The 27,233-nt window shown below is 33.1% G+C and overlaps 4 protein-coding genes across 10 annotated transcripts; all 4 read left to right on the top strand.

Moving 5' to 3' along the window:
- The first annotated feature begins 13 nt into the window (after positions 1 to 13).
- LOC111017341 (uncharacterized) lies at positions 14 to 4,931 on the top strand. 7 transcript variants are annotated; one of them, XR_015790451.1, is made up of 4 exons: positions 14 to 154; positions 439 to 674; positions 1,055 to 1,612; positions 1,789 to 4,931. XR_015790451.1 is itself a non-coding variant. In XM_022293058.2 (3 exons), the coding sequence occupies exons 1-3, from the start codon at positions 462 to 464 to the stop codon at positions 4,619 to 4,621; spliced, it is 333 nt and encodes a 110-aa protein (XP_022148750.1). In that variant the 5' UTR covers positions 226 to 461; the 3' UTR covers positions 4,622 to 4,931. The 7 variants fall into 7 exon arrangements, 1 of the variants encoding a protein (XP_022148750.1); XR_015790453.1 differs by having other exon boundaries at positions 34 to 150; XR_015790452.1 differs by lacking the exon at positions 14 to 154 and adding an exon at positions 183 to 327.
- A 7,872-nt stretch (positions 4,932 to 12,803) lies between these two features.
- Positions 12,804 to 13,929, top strand: LOC111017330 (pathogenesis-related leaf protein 4-like). Its single transcript, XM_022293046.1, has 2 exons — positions 12,804 to 13,281; positions 13,814 to 13,929. Exons 1-2 carry the CDS (start codon positions 12,804 to 12,806, stop codon positions 13,927 to 13,929), a joined length of 594 nt encoding a protein of 197 aa, XP_022148738.1.
- Positions 13,930 to 19,665: 5,736 nt separating this feature from the next.
- LOC148211689 (pathogenesis-related protein 1-like) lies at positions 19,666 to 20,385 on the top strand. Its single transcript, XM_088123254.1, has one exon. The coding sequence runs from the start codon at positions 19,724 to 19,726 to the stop codon at positions 20,213 to 20,215; it is 492 nt and encodes a 163-aa protein (XP_087979380.1). The 5' UTR covers positions 19,666 to 19,723; the 3' UTR covers positions 20,216 to 20,385.
- Positions 20,386 to 24,069: 3,684 nt separating this feature from the next.
- Positions 24,070 to 24,801, top strand: LOC111017366 (basic form of pathogenesis-related protein 1). The gene has a single exon (XM_022293105.2). It carries the CDS (start codon positions 24,165 to 24,167, stop codon positions 24,654 to 24,656), a length of 492 nt encoding a protein of 163 aa, XP_022148797.1. The 5' UTR covers positions 24,070 to 24,164; the 3' UTR covers positions 24,657 to 24,801.
- The last annotated feature ends 2,432 nt before the right edge of the window (positions 24,802 to 27,233 follow it).

Genomic DNA, 27,233 nt, shown 5'->3' with positions numbered 1-27,233 from the left:
TCATTTGAATAAAGCCTTAGTCAGCTTGAGGAAAGAGAGTATGAGAATGGAAGAATATTTGAAGAAATTCAAGGGATTGTGTGATAAACTACCAACAATGAAGAAACCCCTCGATGACACAACAAATTCTTCCATCTCCCAAGAGAATTGGTAGGTAAGTATAAGGATTTTAGAATTGCAATGCTTTCCAATAATGCCCCTTATCTCTCTTACAACCAATTTGTGTTGGCTTTTAAAATCCATGAACAACAATTAATTGATGAGTCAGAGGAAGAAAAACATCATACTATTGACCATAATACCAAGCCTTTCTTGTCAAATTGCAAGGTCTAGAGGAAGAGGAAATGCTCGATCTGGAATTTTTTTTTGTGGTTTCTCTCTTTTATTCCTTCTTCTCATTGAAATCAATTCATTCAATTATACGGTTGTTTTCGACAGATTCAGTTTTCTGCTTCCAATAAATGGATTCATCGGCCAATACTGAAATTGATTCTACCGGCACCAATGGAGTTCAAGCAAGTCAGTATATCAATCCAGGTAACAAGATATCAACAGTGAAACTTACGGATGAGAATTTCCTTTTATGGAAATTTCAAGTACTGACAACCCTAGAAGGTCATGGTCTAGAATCTTACATTGAATGTGACGACGATCCTCCTCCGAAATTAATTCAGGTCAGTGCTGAATCTTCCTCTAGTACAAAGTTAAAATCCTGCTTTTACTTAGTGGAAACGTCAAGATAAATTGATTTCCTCATGGTTACTTGGATCGATGTCTGAAGAATTGCTAGAACAAATGCTTCACTGCACCTCTGCTAGAGAAATATAGAATTGTTTATTACAAATTTTTAATTCCAGAAACCTTGCACAAGTGATGAAAATTAAATCGAAATTGCAAAACCTACAACAAGGAAATTCCTCTTTGAAAGATTATTTTTCACAAGTCAAGAAGTGTGTTGATGCTTTAGCGGCAGTAGGAAAACCAATTTCTGTGGAAGATCATACTATATATATCCTTTCTGGACTTGAATCTGAGTTTGAGTCTATGATCTCAGTCATCGCTGCGAAGTCTGGTCCTCAATCAGTACAAGAAGTTATGGCGTTATTGTTAACACAAGAAAATAGGAATGAAAGTAAGAAGCATGTGATTAGCTCTGATGGTACACCTCATTTGGCCAATCTTCTTACTCATGCTGCCAATGTCAGAAAAGAGAATCATGCTCCCAGAAATCCGAATACTCACGGTTCTCAGAACAGAGGTAGGGGTCGAACTAATAAAGGTGGTAAGCAGTGGACAAATAGGAGCCGTATTCAATGTCAGTTGTGTGGTAAATTTTGCCATACTGCAGTGAGGTGTTATTCCCATTTTGATCCTAGGTTCCAAGGGCCAAATTCTTCCGGTTCTAGTGGAGTATTTCCCTAATATCAAAACCACGCATTCACTAATGGTCCTCCTCAGATGTCTGCCCTTTTTGCTGCTCCTGATATGAATTACGATAATCATTGATATCCTGATTCGGGTGCCACTAATCACCTTACCAATAACCTAAACAACCTATTTGTTGGCACTGCATATCATGGAGGTAATCAAGTGCAAGGAGGGAATGGTGCAGGTTTGCATATATCTCATTTTGGTCATTCTTCTCTTTCAACTTCTATTAATCGTGTTCTTAGTTTAAATAACTTGCTTCATGTCCCTCACATCACCAAAAACTTAATAAGTGTCAGTCAGTTTGCAAAGGACAACTCTGTCTTTTTTGAATTTCACCATTCTTTTTGCTGTGTGAAGGACCCACTCACTGGCAAGGTACTTCTCCAAGGGACTCTACATGATGGACTGTACCGGTTTCCCATCACTTCTTCTCCTGATCATCTGCCTACAACAAAGCTTTTCCCCTCAGGTCTTAACTACTACATCCTCTCTGGTTTTGCCCACTGCTCCCTTATCTCATTTTGTATCTATTTCTCCTGATGATTTGTGGCATAGGAGACTTGGGCATCCTGCCATTCCTATTGTTAGACAGGTTACTTCTTTGTATAAATCGAATAAAGCATCTAATATGTCATTGACTTTTTGTAATGCGTGTGCTGTTGGGAAATCTCATCTCTTCATTTTACTCCCTCTAGTTCTGTTTACACTGCCCCTTTGCAATTGATTGTTTCTGATTTATGGGGGATTGCGTTTAAAACATCTAATAATAGTTTTAAATATTACATTAGCTTTGTTGATGTTTCTTCACGTTATACTTGGATTTACTTTCTTCAGTCCAAGTTGGATGCATTTTCTGTCTTTATTCAATTTAAAATCATGGTGGAAAAACTGTTGGGTTGTTCTATTCTTGGGTTTCAATCTGATGGAGGTGGTGAGTTTAAACCCTTTATCTCCTTTCTTCAACAGCATGGCATTGATCATAGGATCACATGTCCTTATACCTCTAAACAGAATGGTATTGTTGAACGTAAACATCGTCACATTGTTGATACTGGCTTAGCTTTGTTATCTCAATCCTTGTGCCTTTATCTTTTTGGGATGATGCCTTTTCCACTTCTGTTTATCTTATTAACCGGTTACCCTCAATAGTTCTTGGTGGAGTGAGTTCTTTGGAGAAGTTGTTCCATTCCAAACCTGACTATTCCTGGTTAAAGGTTTTTGGATGTCAATGTTTTCGCTGTTTACGTCGTTATAATTCTCATAAACTTAGTTTTCATTCCCAACCTTGCACCTTTATTGGTTATAGTAATTCACATAAAGGCTATAAATGTTTATCTACTTTTGGGAAAGTGTTTGTCTCTCGAAATGTCCTATTTGATAAACATTTTTTTCCTTTTGCCACTTTTTTAAATTCGTCCTCTTCCCCTTTGTCCAAAACTTTGTCTCATACGTCTTCTTTGTTTTTTCCTACTGCGTTGTCTAACCCCCAACCTCTGTCTCCTAGTTTGTCTTGTCCTCTTGAGTTGTCTAATCCCATGTCTCCTAATACTGCACCGGCACCTACCTCTATTCTACCTACTGGGTCTTCTCCTAAGGTATATGTACTAGCTGATGTGTCTGCTTTAAATGGTACCCACAACAGCTGTCCTCAATCTACTACCACTGTATTGCCTGCTGTCGAAAATACTGTTTTGCCTGACACAAATGTTTTACCTAATGGATCTTTGAGTGGCTCTTTATCTACTGGTTCTTTGAATGCCACATTTGAATCTGATGCTAATATTTCTTCCAATTTTGATGAGCCTACTGGTGTGATTTATTCCTTAACATCTTCTTCGGCTGTTCATAATTCCCATCCTATGACTACACGAGGAAAGAATGGGATTTTCAAACCCAAAGTCTTTGTTGTGGATTATAAGGAAGTTGAACCTCAAGATGTTAAAGAGGCCTTACGACATGATCATTAGAGACAGGCTATGAATGAGGAGTATAATGCTCTTTTTTTGCAACCACACTTGGGATTTGGTTTCTCAACCTTTACATCAGAAACTGGTTGGATGTAAGTGGGTGTGTAAGATTAAAAGGAACCATTTCGAGGTATAAAGCTCGGGTAGTTGCCAAAGGCTTTCATGAGTCTGTGGATATTGATTATTCTGAGACTTTTAGTCCAGTTGTTAAGCCAACAATTATCCGGGTTTTACTCACCTTAGCCTTAGCCCATGGTTGGCCAATTCGCCAAGTTGACATCAATAATGCCTTTCTTCACGGTCTTCTCTCTGAAACTGTCTATATGGAACAGCCTATCTCGGCTGCTCAAGAAGTTGGACTAGCAGCTCCTCCGACCCGACCCGGAGTGGATTGACGGAGAAGGGAAGGGCGGGCAGAGCCTCACCTTGCAGTAGGAGGGTTTTCGTTGCTGGGACGGGTTCAAACAGGACTGAAGGGAGGAGGAATTCCATACTCCGATCTTACTGGGGATTCAGGCTAGGGCTTTCGAATCAAAGCATGGGCATCTGCAACTAAGAGGGAGCAGTAGATCGTCGATTGAAGAGCCAGGTCAGCCAGTAAACTTCTATTGATGAGAGATTCGACTATGCTGGATTTTCTGTCTCCAGCTCTTCGCCTCTTGTCTGTCGTCTCCGGAAAGCATTGTATGGTCTTAAACAAGCCCCCCGAGCTTGGTTTGATCGGTTGAGTGTGTTTCTTCACTCTTTGGGTTTTGTTAACTCAAAAGTTGATTCTTCTTTACTTTTTCGACATACAGCCTCTCATTGCGGCTATATTTTGGTGTATGTTGACGATATTTTGGTTACGGGTAGCTCTATGACTATGATCTTCATAAGTAGTTTGTGTTAAAAGACCCTAACTATGATCTTCATAAGTAGTTTGTGTTAAAAGACTTGGGTCGCTTGAGTTATTTTCTTGGAATAGAGATTTCTTATCCTCCTTAGGGTGGCCTTCTTTTATCTCAATCAAAATATATTGGTGATCTTTTTCATAAGACTTATATGGCTGAGGCTCCGTCTATTGCTCACCGATGGTAAGTGGTCCGTTGCTATGGCAAGGTGAGTGTTTTTCTGATCGTTCATCATTATAGAAGTATTGTGGGTGCTATTTATTTTGTACATGATCCTGTTCTCAACAAGAAACTATTGGTATATCATCTCCCTGCTTCTTATCAGATTGCTGATGTGCTTACTAAGCCGTTGTCTGCTGTCAATTTCAATCGTTTAAAGTTCAAGCTCAATGTTTGGGATCCATCCTCCATTGGCTTACAGCAGGGGGTGTTAAGACAATATTCTCTGACGTGGCATCTTATGTGGAGCTATTATTTAAGTTGAGTTTAGTTATTTTTTTGTTATTTCTTTAACAAACTTTTTTACTCTCTGTAATTGCATTATTTTTTATTAATATTTTAGGAGTTTTTATGCCTATCGTATATATTGTCTTCACTGTAATTGCATTTGAGATAATGAGTAGAATCGATGGCTTTTCTCCTATATTTGGGATTTTGTCTGAAGGCATTACATAGCTAGAGAAGGAGGTGCCTACCGAAATCGAAATATCAAATGAAAAAATCTGCTACAACTCAACAAGGCTACAGAAATTTTAGTCTAAGCAGCCACAAATCAAATCAAAAGGAGAAGGTTCAATACAAGATATGCGGCAATTAAGTATAACCACACGACTCTGGAGTAGACTTGACCACAGCTACCCAAATGAGGAGATTCCGAAAGGTCCAGTAACCTTGAGCATAAATGAAATCACTGAGCAAACCTTGTTTACAGATTTTGGAACCACTACATACATAGAAAATGATCCTGGTATAATCTCCCTTTCAAAACCATATAATAGAACTGAAAAATTATAAGTAGGAGATGGAAATGGCTTAGACATAAGGTTTTAAATGTCAACGTCGATGGAAATGTTGAGATCCCAATTTCATGAAAATATCGATGCAAATATCAATAAAATGTCGATGTCAATAGATATTTCTGTAAAACTTATATAAATTAAAAAATTGTAAAAAACATTTAAATTAACAAATAAACATTTTCATATTTCTAAATAAGTTAAAAAAATAATTAATATTATGTATATATTAGTGATATTTTGTTGATACTTTTCATATTTTGTCGATTTTTTTTATACTATAATGGAAATGTTGATTGACCCCTCATGTCGATGTCGAACCCATAAAAATATGGACATGTCGATGGAAATATCAACGTGTTGACGAATATTTATAACCATGGACATAACTCACACGGGATCTTGTCATGTTCAAACTAATTTCTCTAAGCTAAAATTGAATGATGTTTTGGTGGTTCCTAAAATAAAGAAAACTTTGATGTCAATTAGTAAACTTACTTTGTATAATGACTGTCTAATTACATTTGATACATTTGATTTTGTTATTAAGAACAAACAGGGACAAATATTAGACAAGGGCCATAAAAGAGATGGCCTCTATGCATTGGTTGAGGAAAACAAGCAAGCTCCAAAGCTTTTACTGCAACAAGGTTAATAAAGCACCTTTCTAATATTTGGCACAAACGTATCGCCGTCTAAATGATGAGGCTATGAAGCATTTGAATAATTCGCATCTCTTACAAGTTGTTAGTTGGAATAAAGCAAGAACTTTGTGTGATTTCTGTCAAATGGGCAAGAGTTGTCAACTTCCTTTCAAAGTTAAATAAATACTCAAGTAGTTCTCCCATTAATTTCATTCAAGGTTTTAGACACTATATGAGCTTTATAGATGATTTCTTAAGGTTTTGTTGGATTTACCCTTTAAGAAAAAAAATTGATTTTCTTACTTGTTTCGTTAACTTTCAAAATCTTTGTGGAAAACCAATTTGAAAGAAAGATTAAAATATTTCAAAATGATGTAGGGGTAAGTTTACATCGTTGGGTCTTAAAAGCTTAATTGAACAAAAAGGTATTTTCCTTGAACGATAGTTGCTTGTACCAAGTTTCTTGTGGGAGTCTTATTGCTATCAATTGAGTCTGTTGTTGAAGAATTCGTTGCTAATTATTGAAATGGTTGTTTTTCAAGACTAATTTGAGGTAAATAACGTTTTTCTACACGGTCTTCTTAAAGTAGAAGTGTACATGTCTCAACCATCGGGTTTCCAACATCTAGAAAAGCCACAACATGTTTGCAAACTCAATTGATTGCTCTATGGCCTGAAACAAGCACCTAGAGCTTGGTTTAAAAGACTATCTCAATTTATTCTTCATATTAGATTTAATTCCTCATACTCTGACCCATCTTTATTCATTTATAAGGGAGAAAATATACTCATTCTAATACTTGTTTATGTTGAGGATATTATCTTGACAGGGTCTAATTCATGGAAAAACTCATCACTCAACTAGGTACATAATTTACACTAAAAGATCTTAGACCTCTACATTACTTCTTTGGTATAGAAGTGCATCAAATCCCTGAAGCTATGCTCTCACAAGAAAAATATGCCAAGGAGATCTTAAATAAAGCAAGAATGCTTCAAGCCTCCCAAATGAGCACACAAATGTCTGCTTTCACCTCATCCTCTCCAACCAATAATGAACTAGTTGATGCCACAAAATACAAAAGCATAGTGGGATCACTTCAATATTTGACTCTCATTAGATCTGACATCACATTCGCCGCAAACAAAGCATGCCAACATTTACAAAAACCAAGACTCAAGCACTTGAAGATGGTCAAGCACATCTTGAGACACCAAAGGGCACTCGAAGGCATGAAATATCATTTTAGAAGAATATAGCACTAAATCTGTACGCTTTCTATGATGTAGATTGGGCCCATGGTATTCCATGTACGGACATAACATATCGAACTTGGCTACTACTTTGTTCGAGAGAAGATTTTTACCTTGGGCTACTAACCACCAAATATGTTCCTTCTAAACCTGAATTAGTTGATATGTTCACATAGCCATTTCAAAACGTCATATTCAAAGACTTGAGGAGTAAGTTGGGCGTTCGTGAAACTACCTTCAGCTCGAGGAAGAATGAAAAACAATCATTTGAATTATTACTCAATTGACAGCAATAAGACCCCCACAAGAAACTTGGTACAAGCAACTATCATTTAAGGAAAACCCCTTTTGACCGTTGGCTAAAATAATGAGGATACAGAGCTGAAATCTCCAACTGCTACAGTTTCCAGTGCAAATGTACTATTTATTCCTTCGTATAAGTAAATAGAGGAGACAACACTGGCAATTTTTTCTCTATTTTGTTTACCTGCTTCCGCTCCCATTTTTTTAATTAAAATTTAAACTTTATTAGACAATCTTATGAGATGAAAGAGTGAGAAAACGCCTTTTACCCTTTTGTTGTCCTGTTTAATAGACTTAACCAGGAGGAAAATAAATTTAGCACATATTGTTATAGGAAAGAATGTAAAGATTTTGCAAGATAAAAATATGATTTAAGATCAAAGAATTAAGAACAAATTTTTCATTGAGAAGTTTGCGATCCGACAAACTTTACCATTATTTCTCTCTTCAACTCAGGGGAGTGAAAACTTATTATATTTCAGAATAATGTGTGATTACAAGAATCTTTTGACGTAGGTACGAAAGTATGAAGAAGAACAATTCTTGAATTTTATAAAATTGGGTTTCCAAAAATACAAGGAATAAAGACAAGTTTGGAATTAGCATACAAGTACGAAAAGTGGGAAAGAGTTAAGTTACAGTACAGATAATTTGAAGAACAAGAGAATCCTAAATTACGTGGAGGAAGAACTCTGAAGAAACTTGCAAAGTGATAAAGGATGGAAGGAAGCTTGATGAGAATGAATGAATGTTGGAATTTATAGGCAGCCTACGGTTGGTCAGGTAGGTGAGAAAAATGTGCTCTGTCTTCCAACTCTTTGATTGGCCTATTCAGCTTCAAACACAGTCTTCTACACTTGGTTGACTTGAAGGTAGAGAATTTGTCAAATGTGTTTCATTAAGGATAAAAATGGAAGAAAATAAGCCCGAGGGGAGGCGCCATGGAAGAAACTAAGCCCGAGGTGTAGGCGACTGGCGCCTCCCCTGAAGCCCCTGCACAAAAAGTTTGGTTTTCGTTAATTTTCCGACTCTAAATTATGTGAAACCTTAATATTTGCATAAATATACCATGATAAAGAAGAATGCATGAATATAACATTAATGGGACATAAAAGCTGTTGGATCGATATGACAATCCTAGAGTGAAAAGGATTTAACGACAATTTATAAACTTTTTAACACGTGGACCCAATTTAAATAATTAAGTAAACTTTTTACGAACAAATAATTTTAACATAAATTATTCAATAAATTATAAATAACATTTCAAGCATCCTAATTAATTTCAATGTAAATATTACACATAAAACATGAATAACGAATTATAGCAATTAATTTCATGCAATTTATAATAAATAAAAATTAATTGCAAAAATTAAATAAGAGAGGGTTAGATAAAATAACACCGCAAATTTTATAGTGGTTCAGCAACACCGGTCTATCTCACTCCCCAGATTCCTTGGGTGTTCCACTAAGAAACTTGACTCTTTCTATGATAGAAGTCAAACTGGTACAAAACCTTCTTTTTCCTACGGTAAGAGGACACACGATCATTTCCACGGTTTAGAATCAAGTCGTTACAACATTCTTTTTCGGCGCTCAAGAACAATCCTTACAAGAATTGGAATTTTGAATACAAGTCTTACAAACTCTCACAAAGAGTGAATATCGCTCACAATTTTGAAGAACATGAAGAAATTTGAGAGAAAAGTGAGAGAATTTTTCTTAAAATTTGAGAGAATGGGAGGTTTAAATACCGGAGGAAAAATTGGAAAGAAATTTGAAATCCAAATTAAATTTGGACTATTGTATTTGAATAATTAAAAATCAAATGTTGTTATTTAATAAAATAAAATAATAATAATAATAAAAACAAAAAACCCAACGGTAACTTGAGGTTTTTTTCACTTTTCAATGTGTCAGCGCCTACTGAATTTTTTTTTTTTTTAACTCGAACGGTAACATCCTTTTTAATTCATATATATTTTCTCTTTTTCTCTCGTTTCTTTTTCTTTTGCGTGTAGGATTCAGTTGCCGTGTCATCGTCATGTACGATTTTTTTTTAACTTCTTTTGGCTACAACTTCTGTGTTAGCTCTGATTTGGGTAATTTAAAAGATATTGAAATCCTTGTACCGAGCTCTACGATATGAATACTTCAAAACATTAAAATTATCAATAACAAAATTAGGTTTGTTATCAAAATATTAATTAATTAATTAAATAAAATTAATTAATTTCATATTAAGGACCAAAAACCAACAAAAGCAAGCTAAGACATGCTAGTTTTAAACAAAATAAAGTAAAACATTATGATTTCAACCTCTTTTTACCCTTGTAAACAATGGTAATCAGTAGTCAGAGTTTAATTTGATGATACTTGAAAGGAGGCTCGATGGTACTTTTTTCGAGGGAAAGATTGTTGGGAATGCAACCAAAGTCCCATTGGCTAGATAATGGGCAAGTTCATGTGTTCATAAGTGAGAGACAATATCTTCATTGGTATGAGGTCTTTTGGATAAAATCAAAATCAAAACCATGAGGGTTATGTTCGAAGCAGACAATATCATACCATTATAGAGATACTTGAAGGTACGATGGTACTATTGTCCTTAACACCCTCATCTATATATTTATCATGAATCGTTCCCTTCCTTGACCCAATATGGAACTTTGTTTCACTTATTGTAACCCAAACAATTCTCTCTTCAAACAAAGGGACCACTTGTATCTTTCATCAAATAGCCATACACTCATCTACTCTTCGATATGAATAATTTGTTGGAGTTGTGACTAACAATGAGAGAATTCTCCTATCCAAATGTTGTAGTTAGGATAAACCCCACATTGGACTTGCGACTAACAATGAGAGTCTGATCCTATCAAAATGCTATAGTTAGGATCCACCCCACATAGAGCCAGCACCTACTACACAGATCATATTGGGTGGAAACACCTGATGTCTACGACCACTGTCGTGACTTCAAACTTCTCTCCTTGAACAAAGCTAGCTACACCATACTTTCTATTAATCTACCCGACTATGTTAGACTTCCTATCAATCTACCATGACTTGATAGGGCATGTATTGCTCGTCTCTCGAGCACATAGCACGTATTTGCTTGCCATCTCAAGCACTTTTTTGTCAGATTTGGAGATTCATCCATAATTTCTATAATGACCTATTACGCTCACCAATCACTCTTGTTCGATCTCCTAGGATTTCTCTCATGGTTCTAATACCACTTACTAAGGACAATGGTACCCAGTACTCAAAGTATCTCTATAATTGTATGATATTGTTTGTCTTTGAGTATAACCCTTACAATTTTACTCAAAAGACCTCATATCAACGGAGATAATTGACTCATCTACATACCATGAAACACTCCATTTCCCAATCAATTTGGAACTTTGTTTGCAACCATAACAATTGAAACGCTCTGAAAGAAACAACCGCAATCATCAAAGATACATGCAAACCTGTATAAAAGTTGCACATCATCAAGACGAACATCGATCAAGCCAGAGAGAAGAAAAAGCAAGAACCGAAAGCTAAAAATAGCAGACAAAGGAGAAATCTTTAATCCAACCAGAGAGCTAAACTACCCATCTTTTGCTTTGATCATCACTCCCTAGCTAATAATTGATATATTATTTCCAGAGTTCTCCAACTCCTCTAAGCTCGAAAGACTTGAGATGGTGGCGTAATTCGAGAAAGAGAATTGTGAGATTTCTCTCTGTTTCATATCTCCTCCATAGTTTTTTTCTCTATGTAGTTTCTTCTACTTTTTAATTTCTACTGTTATTTTAATTCAAATATTCTTTGAAACGATGAATCAATTAATTTTGGTAATTCAATAAATATATACATATGTATACAATTTTGGTAGTTTCCTTTGCAACATGAGCTAATTTTGGTAAATTATTGTTAAAATTTTACAAATTAATTGAAACACTAGTTTTCATGTTTTCATATTGTTTTTTTTTTCTAATTTTCGTCAACATCTACATTTTTTTACATAAATATTACTTTTATTTTTAGATATATAATGTTTAAAATGTCAATTATAGCCTAATTGATAACGTGTTTCTTGTATCTGATAAAATATTAAGCGTCTATTTGATAACGTTCCCATTTATTATTTCTCATTTCTAATTTTATTAAGAAATTTATATCAACATTAATGGGGTTCTATCTCAAAACCAATCGATTATGAAAAGAGCAACTCATATATATTATAGACCTATATTAGTTTGCTTATTTTTTTAATGTAAGATCATTAACAATGTAACCATTTTACAACTATTTAATTTATGTTTCTTATTCTCATTTTTTTAAGAGCTTTTTTCAAAATTATTTAAAAAGTTATGGGACCAAAAAAACAAATGTCTTGTTTCTTGTTTTCCTATTCTCATTTCCAATTTTTGCAAATCATAAATAAAAATATATTTTATATTCTTGAATCAAGTGTATTGAGATCATACAATTGATATTTTTTTGTTAAAAAACACATTTGGTCCCTACATATTTGCTAAAGTAACACATAGTCCCTAAATTTTAGTTTGTAACAATTTAGTCTTTCTACTTTTAAATTGGTAACAATTTAGTCCCTGAACTTTAGTATGTAACAATTTAGTCTCTATAGTTTAAAATTTGTAACAATTCAATCCTTGCTGCGAAAAATTTTTGTCAAAATTAAGTATCAATTTTTATCCTATATCAATTTAGTATTTATGATTTATAAATACATTTTGGTCATTGATCGATTAATCAATCTAAATGTATAAGAAATTGAACAAAAAATCACAATATGGGCTAAATCATTACAAACTTAAAACTAGTTGGACTAAATTGTTACCTACTATAATTTGAGGACAAAATTGTAACAAAGTTGAAAGTATAGTGACTAAATCGTTACAAACTAAAGTTCATAGACTAAATTGTTATCTTACGGCAAGACTAAATTGTTATCTCAGGGCAAGTAGAAGGACAAAAAATCTTTTTTAACCTTTTTTTATAATTTAAAAAGAAAGAAACGGAAACAAGAAATTGAACACCCATCTAAATGAGCTAAATTATTAGCCCACATTTTATGGAATAGAGAAAGACCATTAACAGAAATTTGTACAATTTCAACGTTGCTCCACTCTGTACATCTTTTTATTCTACCCTTCAAAACAAACTCCCTAAAATAGGCTCATACCCCATCTCTGGTCTCAATATGAATACCCTAAAGCAACACACATTACACAACGTAACACATTACTCCTTGTAGCAAAGCCTTTAAATTTAGAAATGGCAACCGCCAAGTTTCTCGCCGCCGTGTGCATGGTTCGACTAACCCTGACCGCCATAGCGGCTGCGTTCGACTCTCCGGAGGTGTACGTGGCCAGCCACAATGATGTGCGTGCGGAGTATGGCGTTGGGCCTGTGACTTGGAACCAGACATTGGCCTCCTATGCTCAGGTTTCAGCAAATTCAGCAATTACTACATGCGAGATGAGGCAGTCGTCTAGCGGACCGTATGGCCAAAACTATCTAGTCGAACCCGAAACTGCGATAACAGAGGAGTTGGCCGTGACATATTGGGCTAGTGAGAGCGAGTTCTATGACTACAGCTCCAAGAAGTGCGTCGGAGGCGAGTGTGGCCATTTTAAGGCTGTGGTGTGGAGGGACACCGAATCCATTGGTTGTGCAATGGCAAACTGCAAAAAGTACATGCTTTTTATCACGTGTAACTACTATCCTCCAGTAGGGGTGTTCACAGGACGAGGTGGGAAGGGGGAAGCCATCCCCCTCCCCATCTCCGACCGTATCTCCGCCCCTGCACCCCATTTAATTTCTCACGAATTTTCGTCGGGATCCGGTTCCACGCATGGAATAATGGGAATAATTGTCCACTTATTCTTGGCATTTTTATTAATAGTTTTTCAATTGAATAATTTTTTTTTTTAAATTTCTAATTAGATGTTTAATTCCTGGTTTTTGCCTCTACCTTCTCAGGTAAGAGGAGGTGCAAGTGTACATTATTACAGTATTTCAATATCGTTCTCTACAGAATTAGTTTTAATGAATTACTTTTAAGGATATGCAACTGATAACTCTTAGGTTTCAAGAGTTAATATGACCATATTCTAGCAAATTATGTAAATACTCGTGGAAAATATATCCACATATTGAACTCTAGATGAGAAATGTCACCTGAAGCTCATCTTGAATATAAAGTTGGTCATTTCTGAATACTTTTTTTTTTTTTTGTAAGAATTTGTGCAATTCTGTCCCTAGCTTTATTGCTAACTTTATAGGATTATGCACTGCGGTTGCAATGGGCGCATCTGGGCAAAAATCTACAGAAAATTTAATGCAACTCAAACTCATGAACGAATTCAAAATCGTCCATCAACATTATCGTCAAGATTAGTTAGCTGAAATTATGACGATAATTTCAGAGGACCAATTCCATTCGGTTTGAAAAGTAAAAAATCACAACCTCTTGCACAAATCGTGGAGGGCGCAGTTGAAACAACAGTGAAGTGTTAGGTTTGCTAGCTAGGAAAAGAGAATTAAGATCATGAATATATATGTAAAGGACAACATCGATCAACCTAAATATAATAAAAGTCACCAAAACAGACAATATCATAGGATGAAAACAATATAGGAGTCTAGTTTAAACATAAACACACGCAAATCGACCCAGACATAGGGCAATTCTTTATAACACTAAAAATTGTATGCTTAATTATAAACACTCCGCTAGCAGTAAGCTATTCGTGACTTCTTATTGATCTCGGCAGTAATAATCACATAATTTAATGTAACTTCGTGCAACACACATAATCTAATCACATAATCTAAATGGTCCTTGTCGTTATATTATGATTGGTCAATTACTGTGGTTAAGGATTCCACATTGAAAAGATAAGGGATCTAATAAGAATTTATAATACAAGTGGACTACTCCTCTAACCGTAGTGGAGGACCATTAAAATGGGTCTTAATTAAGCTACAAGCTAGGACTAGTAGTTAGTCAACGAGTCTCCTAAGTATAAAAACTTTTGAAAAGTTCTTGAGTTAGAAAAAGATTGGATTTAGAAAATTCTTTATCATTTAAAATTCTTTTGTTTAGTGGTTACTTGGCTTGTAAGAATGAGAGATACTAAAGTTCTGATTTCTTTTCTGAGACATTACATGAGTGAATTCTTGTCTATCCTAAAATCGTGATGTTATCTATTAGTTTGCATGTATCTTGTGGATATAGAATGGTTAAGTTTGCTTGTGCAAAATTTTTTTCTTTTTATTTGGGTTGAGAGATAGACAAGTCATGAAGAATTTTGCCCACAACCGTATAGGGCCTAAAATGGAAAAAAATTATAGCTGGTTGGTTAAAAATTCTTAGCATTGCTTGAGCTTACTTCATTTACTTCCTTTCTTTTGTAAGTAAGAAATTGTTTTTTTAAAGCTCGAGTCTATCTCTATTCAATGATATTTTGACAGCTGGTTTAAATTCTCTTTGTGTTCTTGTGGTATTTGCTCGAGGATGAGCACTATTTTGATGAGTAAATTTTGGATTCAATAAGCTGAGGTGGTTTTGAAATTTTTAGTTTTAGTTAACTTTTCGTTGGCTAGTTTAATTCTTTTAGTATTTATTTCTTTTGTAGAAGTTGAATCGAAGAAGAAGGAAAAAAAATAGCAAATCAAGAAAAAAATGAGCCAAAATTCCAACATGTTAGGTGACTAAGCGCTTGCAGGTAGCACCTAGGTGTTGCAAACATAATTTGTTTAAATGCTTCATTTTAACCCTAGCCGCAAAGGGGAAAAAAGAGGAGATATTAGACCAAAAGACATTTTAGAGAGAAATGTTGGAGATTTTGAGAGAAACGAAAGGAACGCGAAGAAGGGAGACTCTTGATATTACCAGATTTGTTTTCTTCTTCAAGTATGAGCTAACTATTAATAGTTATGAGATTCCATTTTAAAACCAATTGGCAATGAGTCTTTAACATGCCTCTCAAGATCATGCTCATTTAAGCATTTTTGGTCTGATACCATATTAATATTTATGGGGTTTCATTTCAAAATCAATTAACAATAAAAGAACTAGCCCATGTCTATTATTATAAACTCCCTTATCTTTTTAACATGGAATCCTTAACACTAAATAGTTGTTTCTACAGCATTGATGTAGCGGTTTATCTAACTCTACTCTTCCATTTTTAGTCAATTTCTCTTCTAAACTTTTGTTGGTTATGAGAACTTTTATGCTCTTAATGTATTGTTTCGACTTGTGCAATCTTTGCATTGATTATTTTTCATAAATTAAGGTTGAGAAACAAAATAACTGATTAGGACTTGAATAGTTCTCCCTTGTTAAGCAAGAGATAAAGATAAAGATACATTCTTGTAAATTTTGTGGCATATTTTTTTGGTTCTGCGTGCTTAATTATTTGAATTGTTGGAGTAGTCATAAGATAAAGATACTCGACTTTTTGAAGAGAATCGTTATTGCTTGAGAAAGAATATCGAGTCAATAGGGTAGAATCCGCCAACAACCTTTGGATTAGAAAAGTTTCAATTAAAATTATAGGAAGAGTTAAAGGTGATATGGGTGAAGTCATGTTTTAGAGTTTAATAAGCTTGAATTTACACCTGTTTTTTTGCTAGTTGCGTTATTTTCTTATTTTATTGACCCAGTTTTAGAATTTATTTTTTTACTTCTCTTTCATTAAACTTTCGACGTTTAGATAAAATCGAAGTATAGAAATTGGTAATTAGTGAAACATTCATTCCCTGTAGAGATGATACTCTACTGATCATTATCACATTACTTGTGCGTTTCGTATGCTTGAGAAATTGGTACTCTTTTTATTAAAAAAAAAAAAAAAAGATGGGAGAATTACATTACATTATAAAGAAGATGATATTTTTTTTTGGAATAAAAGAAACAAAGAAATTTAAATATATATTCTAATGGGAGAGGCACTAATCCTATTAACGGAGCTAGCTACAATTGAATGTGCAAAATTTTTGTAACAAAGTAGATTAGTTTCATACTGTGTAATAAATCTTCATTACCTTCCAAATTGTGTTTGGATTCTGAAAAACTTCAGACAAAAGTGAACTAGGTAGGTAGCGTTGGAAGAATTAAAAAAGTCTTAATTCATGATTATTTTAAAATAAAAGTCATAAATTTCAAAAACAATCGAGACCAAAGAAAACTAAAATCTATAACGAGATTAGAATTATTAGAAATCTAACTAAAATGAGCCATGGTGGATTAGTTCGCGCGCACCTGATTAATCTCACGTAGGAATTACTAATTTTTTTTTTTTTGGAAAGGAAAGAAGTTACATTAAATTAAGCCACATGGGCTAAGATTGAAGGGGATTCCCCTTTAACAATATCCAACAATCCCTGAGGATAATGGGTGTGCCAGGTACACAATGAAGAGATTGAGATCCCCATTTTGCCAAAAAATGAGCACACAAATTACATTTTGGGGATACATGGGCGAAGGAGATGAAATCGAAATTTAGAGCTAAAGCTTTGATCTCTAAAATCCAGTTCAATTCATCCCCCATGGTTCGCAAATCTCCCTGAATCAAACAAATTGCCTCTTGTGAATCAGATTCAACCTCAAGGCGATGGCAATTTGTTGATCGAGCGAACTTCAAAGCTTCCAATATTCCTCTAATTTCAGCATGAAGAGAGGAAAGGTGAAATGAAGATGCATGGACTTCACCGCCACCAAACCACCCCTACTGTCTCAGATAACCGTACCAAGCCCTGTTGACGATGTTCTACAAGCAGCATTGGAGTTAACCTTCAAATCGGTGCCACAAGGTGGAAGCCAGCGGAGGGTGCTACTAGAAGAAGTCACTTCTGGCCTCTGCGGTAACATCTCTCTCTTATTAACCTGGGCATTTGTATAGTTTTAGAACTAAGAACTAATCAAAGCACATTTTAAATCAGGTGGAGAGACTATCGGCCCATGAACTTGCAAATTCCGATCACCCCAAATCGCCCAACAGGTAATATTAGCCAGCCCTCTGTCATCTGGATTCAAACGATCAATTATATACAACCAAAAGTCCATAAAACTAAGATTTGAATTAATAGGTGTGTTAAACAATGATGGAAACATAAGATTCCATATTTGCCTGGCCCTTTTGCAGAGAAAGATGGCATGCGAGGAACTTTCAGGCTTAGAATGGCAAATACAACATCCAGGGTACCACGTCAAGACCCCTTTTATTGAGATTTTGTGAAGTTGGAAGATGTTCATTTACTGCCTTCCATACAAATAATTTAATCTTTGAAGGAACTTTTAGGTCCCAAATTGATTTCCAGTTATAACCATGGGAACCATCACTAGTAGAAACACCACTGCACTTAAGACGATGCATAAACAGTTTATATCCACTTTCAACGCTGTAATTCCCTCTCTTGTCAAAATGTCAGACCCAAGAATCAAAAAGATTGTAACCTCAACCCTTTAACAAGAAGATCTCTACCCCAAAGGAAATCGTGCCAAAAGTAAGATTGATTCTTGACCGAAGCCGCATGGAGCATCGACGAATCATAAAAATATTTAGCTTCAAGGACTTTGGAGACAAAGGTTTTCGTTTCGTAGAATACCCCAAACCTGCTTAGCTATTAAAGCCTCATTAAAACCTTCTAAATCTCTAAAATTTAGACCAAGATAGGTGGTCATCATTGAATTTGAACTCATTCCCTCCTAATTAACTATGGTCCATTTAGACGAATGAGCTACTCATGATGGTTAATTATAAGTATTTCATCCTAACTGAATTGAAATCGTTATTATGAGTATTTATATTCGCATTACATATTTTTGGTTAATATCATTTTGCTGATATATTTACCGTATAATAAAAATATTGACTAACCTCCGCATCAATGACTAAATTATATGAAAATATTGATGAAAATATGGACACGGATATATTTAATTTTTCAAAGCACACGTAAAGAAAGTTATTTAAGTATCATTCTGAAATGAAATGTTGCTCGACATTTCGAGATGTTGGAAGGGTCCAATATCTCGATGGAGTAACATGTTGTTTTCTCAAAATTGTAAGGAAATGTCAACAACATTGAGGAATATTGACATTTTCTACCATTTTTTTAATAGCAGTACCATTATATTAAGGAAATGTGAGTAACGAGCCAAATCTTCTTAACGTAATTGCTTTATTTTGATCGGGGAAATAGTATGATTTTGTGAAACCGTTTGCTATGGCTTGAATCCATAGTCAATTTAATTTACGATGTGGTTAACAATTGAATCCATTTGTGTTCATAATAAATTAAAAGTTGCTCCTACTACTCACCTAGAGTCTTGAGTATTGTCCAAGGACGTTGGAAATCCATTACCATCTGGGTGAAATTGCCTCAATAACATTTTTTTTTTATGAGTGCAATATTATTGATTTCTCTATATATAGATATTTTAATAATTAAGAATCCCCATTTTTCTATTTCTTCATAGAATGGATTCACAGAGTTTCATACTCATAAGAAATCATTAAAAATATTTAATTGATTGAAAATTTCGTACGTGAATATTATTGAACAAATTTTTATAATAAAAAAATATATTACTTATATTTGTATATATATAATATTAAAATATTAATTATAGCCTAATTAAACCATCATTGTTTATCTAAAAATAATATAATAATAATAATAAACAACGAAGTTGTATTTACTCATTCAAATAAAATCATCTATCAATTTCTATGATTTTTTCTCGACATCAACATTTGAGTAAAATCGAGAACTATCATATTTCCTTCGATATTGACGACATTCAAACCTTTATCATCACATTGTTAGTCTTACTTTCATAATTATTAAATGCATCATATAAATTAATTTCTTTTTCATGTCTAATTAACTATCTAAAATCATAAGATCCACACATATTTTTAGGACAGATATAGATTTTACTAGAAAGTTGTGTTCTACCATCCACACAATATATATTGTTCCATTATTAAAATTTTGAATCACACAATAAAAAATTGAGAGTTTCATGGTGCCCCACGAATCTCACCTTATTTTTCTCTATCTTCCTAAAATAGAATCTCTCCTCTCAATATAAATACCATAACCCAAAACCATATCTCCACACAACCAACACAACCACACCCCACCTGCCTTTACAATAAGCCATATCTTAACACAATATGGCATCCGCCAACATCCTCGGTCTAACCCTAACCCTAACCCTAATTTTAGCTTTCGACTCTCGTGCGGTGGCAGTTAGCTCTCCCGAGGATTACATCAACGCCCACAATGTCATTCGTGCGGGAGTCGGTGTCGAGCCCCTCTCTTGGAATGCCACCTTGGCTACCTACGCTCATGAGTATGCGTTGACGAGGGTTGATACGTGTCAAATGCAGCACTCCGGTGGACCGTATGGCGAAAACCTAGCGGAGGGATGGGAAGTGATGACTGCGGAGGAGGCAGTTAGGCTGTGGGTCGACGAGGGGAAACATTACGACTACAATTCGAACACGTGCGTCAACGACCCTAGCATGTGCCTTCATTATACGCAGGTGGTGTGGAGGGCCACACATTCTGTTGGTTGTGCCCAAGTGCAGTGCCATAACAAATGGGTTTTCCTTATTTGCAGCTATTATCCTAGAGGCAATATTATGGGCCAACGTCCATACTAAACTTGCACGAGATTATTACAAAAAAAAAAAAAAAAAAACTATATGAATAATAATAAGTTCGGAGTAAATTGTAAACTTCATCCTATTTGGGAGGATTATTATCTTGTGCAACATTTGGAGTAACTTTTATATTTACTTTAATGGAAAATTCTTCATTTTATTTCTCGAAATTGATGCTATATGGTTTATGTGGAGTAAATCTTCATAGTTATGGTAGGCGATACTACAAGGTCACATATTTTGGTTACCGCACCATCCCAACCAATAACCATTTTTAGCATTTGGTAAAGCTGGTCTTGGATTCAAGCCACGTGGAAATGGAAATTAATTTATAGACAAACAATTATATGATAAGAAAATTTTAATTAATAATAAATTCGAGTTTGTTTAATTAAACTCAAACTAGATTTAAAATGATTCATAAACCAATCAAAAATCTACTATAAAGGTTGAATTTATTATTGAGCTTAAACCAACACATTTTAGATTGGATGGATAGTGGTACTCAAAAAAAAGAAAAAGAAAAAAAGAGATTGGATTGATAGTGTTGTGGGGGATTCGAGATGCCACGTGGAACCATCGGAATAACCCCTTAAAGGGAGCTATAAGGAGCCATCAGTATGCGGAGGTTTGGAGGTCAAACTCAATTACAATCGGGTGCCGATCCCTATCTCAATTTGTTTCGTCATCTTTAGAACATCTGGTAAATTCGAGGAAAATTTATGAGTTAATGACTTTCCTATCAAATGGCCATGTATAAAGGCAGGTACAACCTAATCTCAATTACAACCCGATTTTGTAAATTTCAATCTGTACTAACTTGAGCAGCGGAATGTTAACCTTCTATCTTGCACGTTTCATGGTAAATGGGAAGATTCATTCGATTTTTTGGCTGGATATTCTATATTCAAACAGATAAAATTTTCGAGCCACCTTATTTCATATCTTAAATCACGGGTAAACTGAAGCCTAAAATTACACTCCCCTCATTTTAGGCTAAAAATTAGCACGAGACACGATGAATGGACTACATCAATATTATTTTATTGCAGAAAAATGATGCTATAGAGGTTTTAAAGTTTAAACAATGTCTTCTTTAATTATCCATCACTAAAGTCCGTTTGGTATAGATTTTAAATACTTTAGAGTGATTAAAAAATAATTTTAGCAATTTTCCATATTTTTCATTTTATTTCTCGAAATTGATGTTATATGGTTTATGTGGAGTAAATCTTCATAACTGGGACTCGCTTTACCTGGACTGAACAACACTAGTCACAAGGCAAAAAATACGAGAACTTATGGTAGGCGATACTACAAGGTCACATATTCTTATTACCGCACCATCCCCACCAGTAACCATTTTTAGCATTTGGTAAAGCTGGTTATAATAATAACCATTTAAATTAATTATCACCTTTCAATTGGGCCTGATATGATGTTATATAATTTTTTTCCTTACATTTTTTTTGTATTCAAATTAGTATAACATTTTGTTGGATATAACTGAAGTTTACCAAATGTTAAAAACTTATTGATATGCAATTTGGATTGTGTTTTTTATTTTAAGATTCAATCCTATTTGCTTGGCAGATTTGTTTTTTACTTACACTGAAAAGATAAAAACTTTGATCAATATACTATTTCATGTTGTAAATTCATTTATTTTTGTTAAAATTAAAACATGTATGACATAATATATTATAAAATAATAAAGTACAAAGTTTATATATCATATATGTTAATAAATGAAGTAATAATGTTTTACGTTAGAATTAAATTTTAGTTGGTAACTACCACTATTCTTATAATTATTTACACATGCATTATTAAACGCACTTTGAACAATTTTTTAAAATTGATATTCAATTTCTGAATCTTTTATTAGACACATATTCGAAAACATTGAAAACATGAAATACAACTATATTTTCCACGGAATCTCTTGCTTTCATATCTATGTTTTCAATACCACCAACCAAATGCACCCATCTACTTCATTTTCTAGTTGTTTTTATTCTTAATAAAAACTAGGGTTGACGCCAATTATTTTATGAGCCACAACAATTCTAAACTAAGCATAAATCTAAAAACTTAAATTTATAGATCGTCCTGATATATTTATTTTATATACATATATTTACATTATTACTTAACATCATACAAAGACATTCCAAGTTGAATTAAAAACCCATCAAAACAAGGAGAAAAATCAGCTTCAATTACCAAAACGTACAAGTTAAGACAAAGGCATGAAAAATTCTAAAAATAATAAGGCAAGATTATGAAAGGGATAGGGAGTCACATGTCCAAAGTACTATTAAGACCATGAATTGCTCATAAAACAAAACAACTGCAAAAATAAAATAATAAGAAAAATTAAAATAATATGAAATAAAATAAAATAGGTGTAAGTTATTCAACGGCTGAGACTTTGTCAGTTCATGGGACACTTTTGATTTTGAAATAAATATTTTCATAAACAATTCCCACTTTTAATAAAATTAATCAATTTTTGTGCAGTAAATTATGGGAGTATGCACTTGTTCTTACATTGTTAATTACTTTTAATCCAATCTAAAAAGGTACAAAAGAGCACGTCAATTAGTAAAGTAAACTTTTTAGGTTCTTTCGGTGACTAAAGTTTTACCTTGGGTTATTAAAATACAAAGAATTACAAATTTACCCCTAAATTTTTAATTAAAAGTGATCATTTTGATTTCTTATTTTCTTTTTATCTTATTTTTGTCCATCACAATTTCAATACGACACTGTACTCTCAATTTTTTTAAAAAACAGATAGTCATAACTTTGTGTTAATTAAAGGATTTCGTTTTATAAAAAATTAATTTGAATAAAGAATAAATGGGTCACTTTTTTAAAATACAAAGATCACAAATTATAGGACGAATAAAGTTTCCTTTCTCTTCAACAACATTCTCTTATAAAATACATGTGAACTTTTATCTTTCCTTTTTTTTTTTTTGCCCTTTTGTAAGGAATGCATGTGAACTTAACAAGTCAGGTATGCCCATATTTTTATTAGAATACAAACAAAATATTGCATTCATTATCTTATGATTTGTTAGTATCATCTCTATTCATTTTGAAAATTTTTCCTTGTATACTTATAATTAACTACAATATTTATGTAATCATCATTATATATGATATGTTTATAGATACTCTACTTTGGATTCATTTTGATTCCTATACTTTCATAATGTATATTCCGTTCTACGTACTTTTAACTTTGGTTCATTTTAATCTTTTATATTCTCAAAACATCTGTTTTGATCCTTATATTTTCAAAATATGACAATTTTTGTCCATATTTGCAAAGTTTAACACAAATTTTATATACAATGGAAATCCTTCTATAAAAATTTATAATTACATTACAAGAAATTTAGTATGTAAAATGTCATGAATGAGATAAAAATGAAAGTTAAAAGATCAAGATGATCACTTTTTTAAAATACAGAAATCAAAATGAACGTTTTGAAAGTATAGAGATTAAAATGAACTGAACGGCTGAAATATTACAGGACTCAAAAAGAGTATTTAAACCTTTATACACATATATCATTAAAACTTACAAATTTGATTGGCAAGAAAGAAAGATGAGCCACCATTAATGAGGAGGGACAGTTTCATACCAAACAAAGAGGCAAAATTTATCAACAAAAGCAGGTCAGATGACACATGCATGGCCCATATCCCTCCCATTATTTGAATGAAAAGAAGTAACAAACAATAGAAAAATCATCACCCTTCTCATTATTTTGTCCCATCTTCTCTTTTTTATTTTTTTTCCCTTAGACAATTCTCCAACTGCAAATGAAAGCCACCAACCCACCTTCCTCTATAAATATCCTTTACTAAACCCCAAATCTCCACCACCAATCCAAAAGAATAATCTCCTCCAAAGCTCTTGAAAAGAAGAAAAATGGCTTCCCCTTCCCCTTCCCCCACCATTCTCTATACAATATGCTTGGTGGGGTTCCTCATAGCTCCCCTCTCCATGGCCCAAAACTCCCCCCAAGACTTCGTGGACACGCACAACGCAGTCCGAGCCGAGGTCGGTGTCTGGCCGGTCTCCTGGGACGCCACCCTGGCTGCCTATGCTCAGAATTATGCCAACAGCAAGAGCGAGACCTGCGAGATGGTGCACTCCAATGGACCCTACGGCGAGAACCTGGCTGAGGGATACGGCGAGATGACTGCGGTGGAGGCGGTGAAGTTCTGGGCAACTGAGAAGAAGTTTTACGACCACCGAGCGAACCGCTGCGTCGGGGACGAGTGCGGGCATTATACGCAGATAGTGTGGCGGGACAGTAAGCGTATAGGGTGTGCGAGAGTGAAGTGTGAGAACAACTGGGTTTTTGTGATCTGCAACTATGATCCTCCAGGCAACTATATTGGCCAACTTCCTTACTGAATGAACTTGGCAGATGATTAAAAGTTGGGACTTTATATTATGTGACAGAATGATGATGATGTTGTTATATTGATCATATGCAATATATTTGCATCTATGTTTAAGAATATTAAATAGTTACATAAAGTTATGAGTTATTTATTTATATATGTCTTGATGCTTATATATATCTAGTTATTTTGTTTCGTTTTTTTTATTTTTGGTTTTAAAGCAGAGATAGATTTGGTAATATTTGTTTTAAATCTTGTTTTTAAAATTTGGGAAAAAACCGTGTATAAATCTTGGAAACAAATAAAGAAGGTATTTTTTTTCCCTTTTTAGCTCATAATTAAAAAGAAGAGATAAGAGAAAAAGAGAGAGTCTTGAAAGTTATATTTTAAAAAATGAACTTTAAGTTAAAACGAACTTATGTATGTTTTTGGAAAGAAAAAAAAGTTGATGAGAATGAAAGAGGGAATGATTGTAAAACAGATTTCTATTTTTCTAAATGAAAAAAGAAAATGACATATATAGGAGAAAAAGAAGTAATAATTGAGGGATATTGTAACTTGTGAGACATGTTTTAATCTCTCCAAAAAAAAGACATGGAAAACAGAACACATAAATTTTGTTTTTCTATTCCAATAATAATTGAGATGATAATAGATGTGGTATTTATGGTTTTTTTAGTATAACAAGTGGAAATTTCGAATTCAGCAATCTTTTTGTCCGAAATATATAGGTATCTAAATCAGTTGACTTATATTGAAGTGGATCGACATGAATGATTTGGACCTTTAATAAATAGATAAATATTGTCACTGTCAAGGATGGAAGAAGTTATTAATGGATTTGACTTTTCCTCGTTTTGCCTTCACCACAAAGCGAAAGAGTTTAAAAATAAAACGGTAAAGAAATTCTATGTTTTTGGATGTGTGTCTGTCTAGTAGTTTAAATTGAATTGTAATTCTCAAAGTATTCAGGACCTGTTTAATAACCATTTGTGTTTTTTGTTTTTTTTTTTTAGTTTTCTGTTTTTAAAAAAGAAAAACCATATATGTTTGATAATTATTTTTTGTTTTTTTGCTTTGAAAAAACATAAAAACAAACACGTTCGATAACCATTTTTAGTTTTCTGAAATTGAAAATATATATTTGTGAGAACATTCTATGTAGACTATAGATGATAATGGTGTAGGACGAAAGTAAGGATACTCTCCCTCATTTTCATGCACGTGAAAATTTTAATCCCTTGTCTGCACCTCGTTCTTCAATCGGGGAATCGAGATCCATGTTAAAAAATTCTTATTACGGGATCGGCATATTCACGGAAAAATTACCGATTTTATAATTCATTTTAATTATTTTCAGAATTTAAGAAATAAAAATTTAATAAATATATATTAATTATTTTTAGAATTATTATTTACTAGTATAAATAATCAGTTTTAAAACATATTTATTATTTTATTCACAATTTAATAAATATGTCAATAAAAATATATTAATTATTTAAAAAATGGAATCGGGATGGGACCGAGACACGAATTTCTTATTCTTGGAACGGGGATCCGAACCTGCGGGAATTTTTGTCATCCCTAATGTAGAGACATGAAAATATAAATTTGGAGATATGGAAATAAATTTTTGAAAGAAAAATTTTAGAAAGATAAAAAAATTGAAAAATAATAGTGAAAGAAAAGTTAAAGACGAAAAGATAAAAGTTTTAGAGAAAAAGAGTAAAGTTGAGAGGAAAATATATGTTAAAGAAAAAAAATAGAAAGAGAAAAAAATATATATAGGGAGAAAAAATTTAGATATAAAAACGCGATTCGAAATATATGTTTTAGGAAAAAAAAATTAAATACACAAAGAAATTAAAGTTATAGTAAAAAAAGATACATATATATAACTTTTAGAGGCAAAAGAGATTAGGAACATTTTAGAAATTTTAGAAAGATAAAAGTTCGGGAAAATATTAAATTTTTAGAAAGAGATGAGTGTGATCTAATAGAACAAAAAGAAAAAATAAAAAGATAAAAAATAAAAAGATAAAAAATAAAAATTTTGAAGTCGAGATAATAATAAATATTTAAATTTTTAGAGAGAAAAAAATAAATTTTTTAGAGAGCTATTTATGAAAAAAAATTAAAGAGAAAGAAATTTGTTAAAAATAAATGTGAACAAAAAAAATTTAAGTATTATAAAAAGAAATGAGATTTTGAAAAACATAAACTTGTTTTTAAAAACTAATTTTTTTAAAAACATTTACGTAGAATTTTAAAATGATTTTTGAAAATAAAAAACAGAAAATTAAATTAGTTATTATCAAACATCCTGTTTTTCAAAAACTAAAAACCAAAAACAAAAACACTGAAAACAAAATGGTTATCCAACAGAACCTATTAATATAGGTTTAAATGGACGGTAATAATCAATTAATATTTAGTTCAATAAAAAGTATTGTTAATTAATTTATTAAATATATGTTATAAATTTTGTAGGATTATTATTTTACAATATTATATAATTCATAATATTTTACATATGTTAATTTTAATAAAAATTAAATGAGTTAATAATATGTTTTTTTAAGGT

This window comes from Momordica charantia (genome assembly GCF_013281855.1).
Source record: "Momordica charantia cultivar OHB3-1 chromosome 4 unlocalized genomic scaffold, Mcharantia_2.0 BLBB01000004.1, whole genome shotgun sequence".
Lineage (NCBI taxonomy): Eukaryota > Viridiplantae > Streptophyta > Magnoliopsida > Cucurbitales > Cucurbitaceae > Momordica > Momordica charantia.
This window is presented reverse-complemented; position numbering and strand designations above follow the sequence as displayed.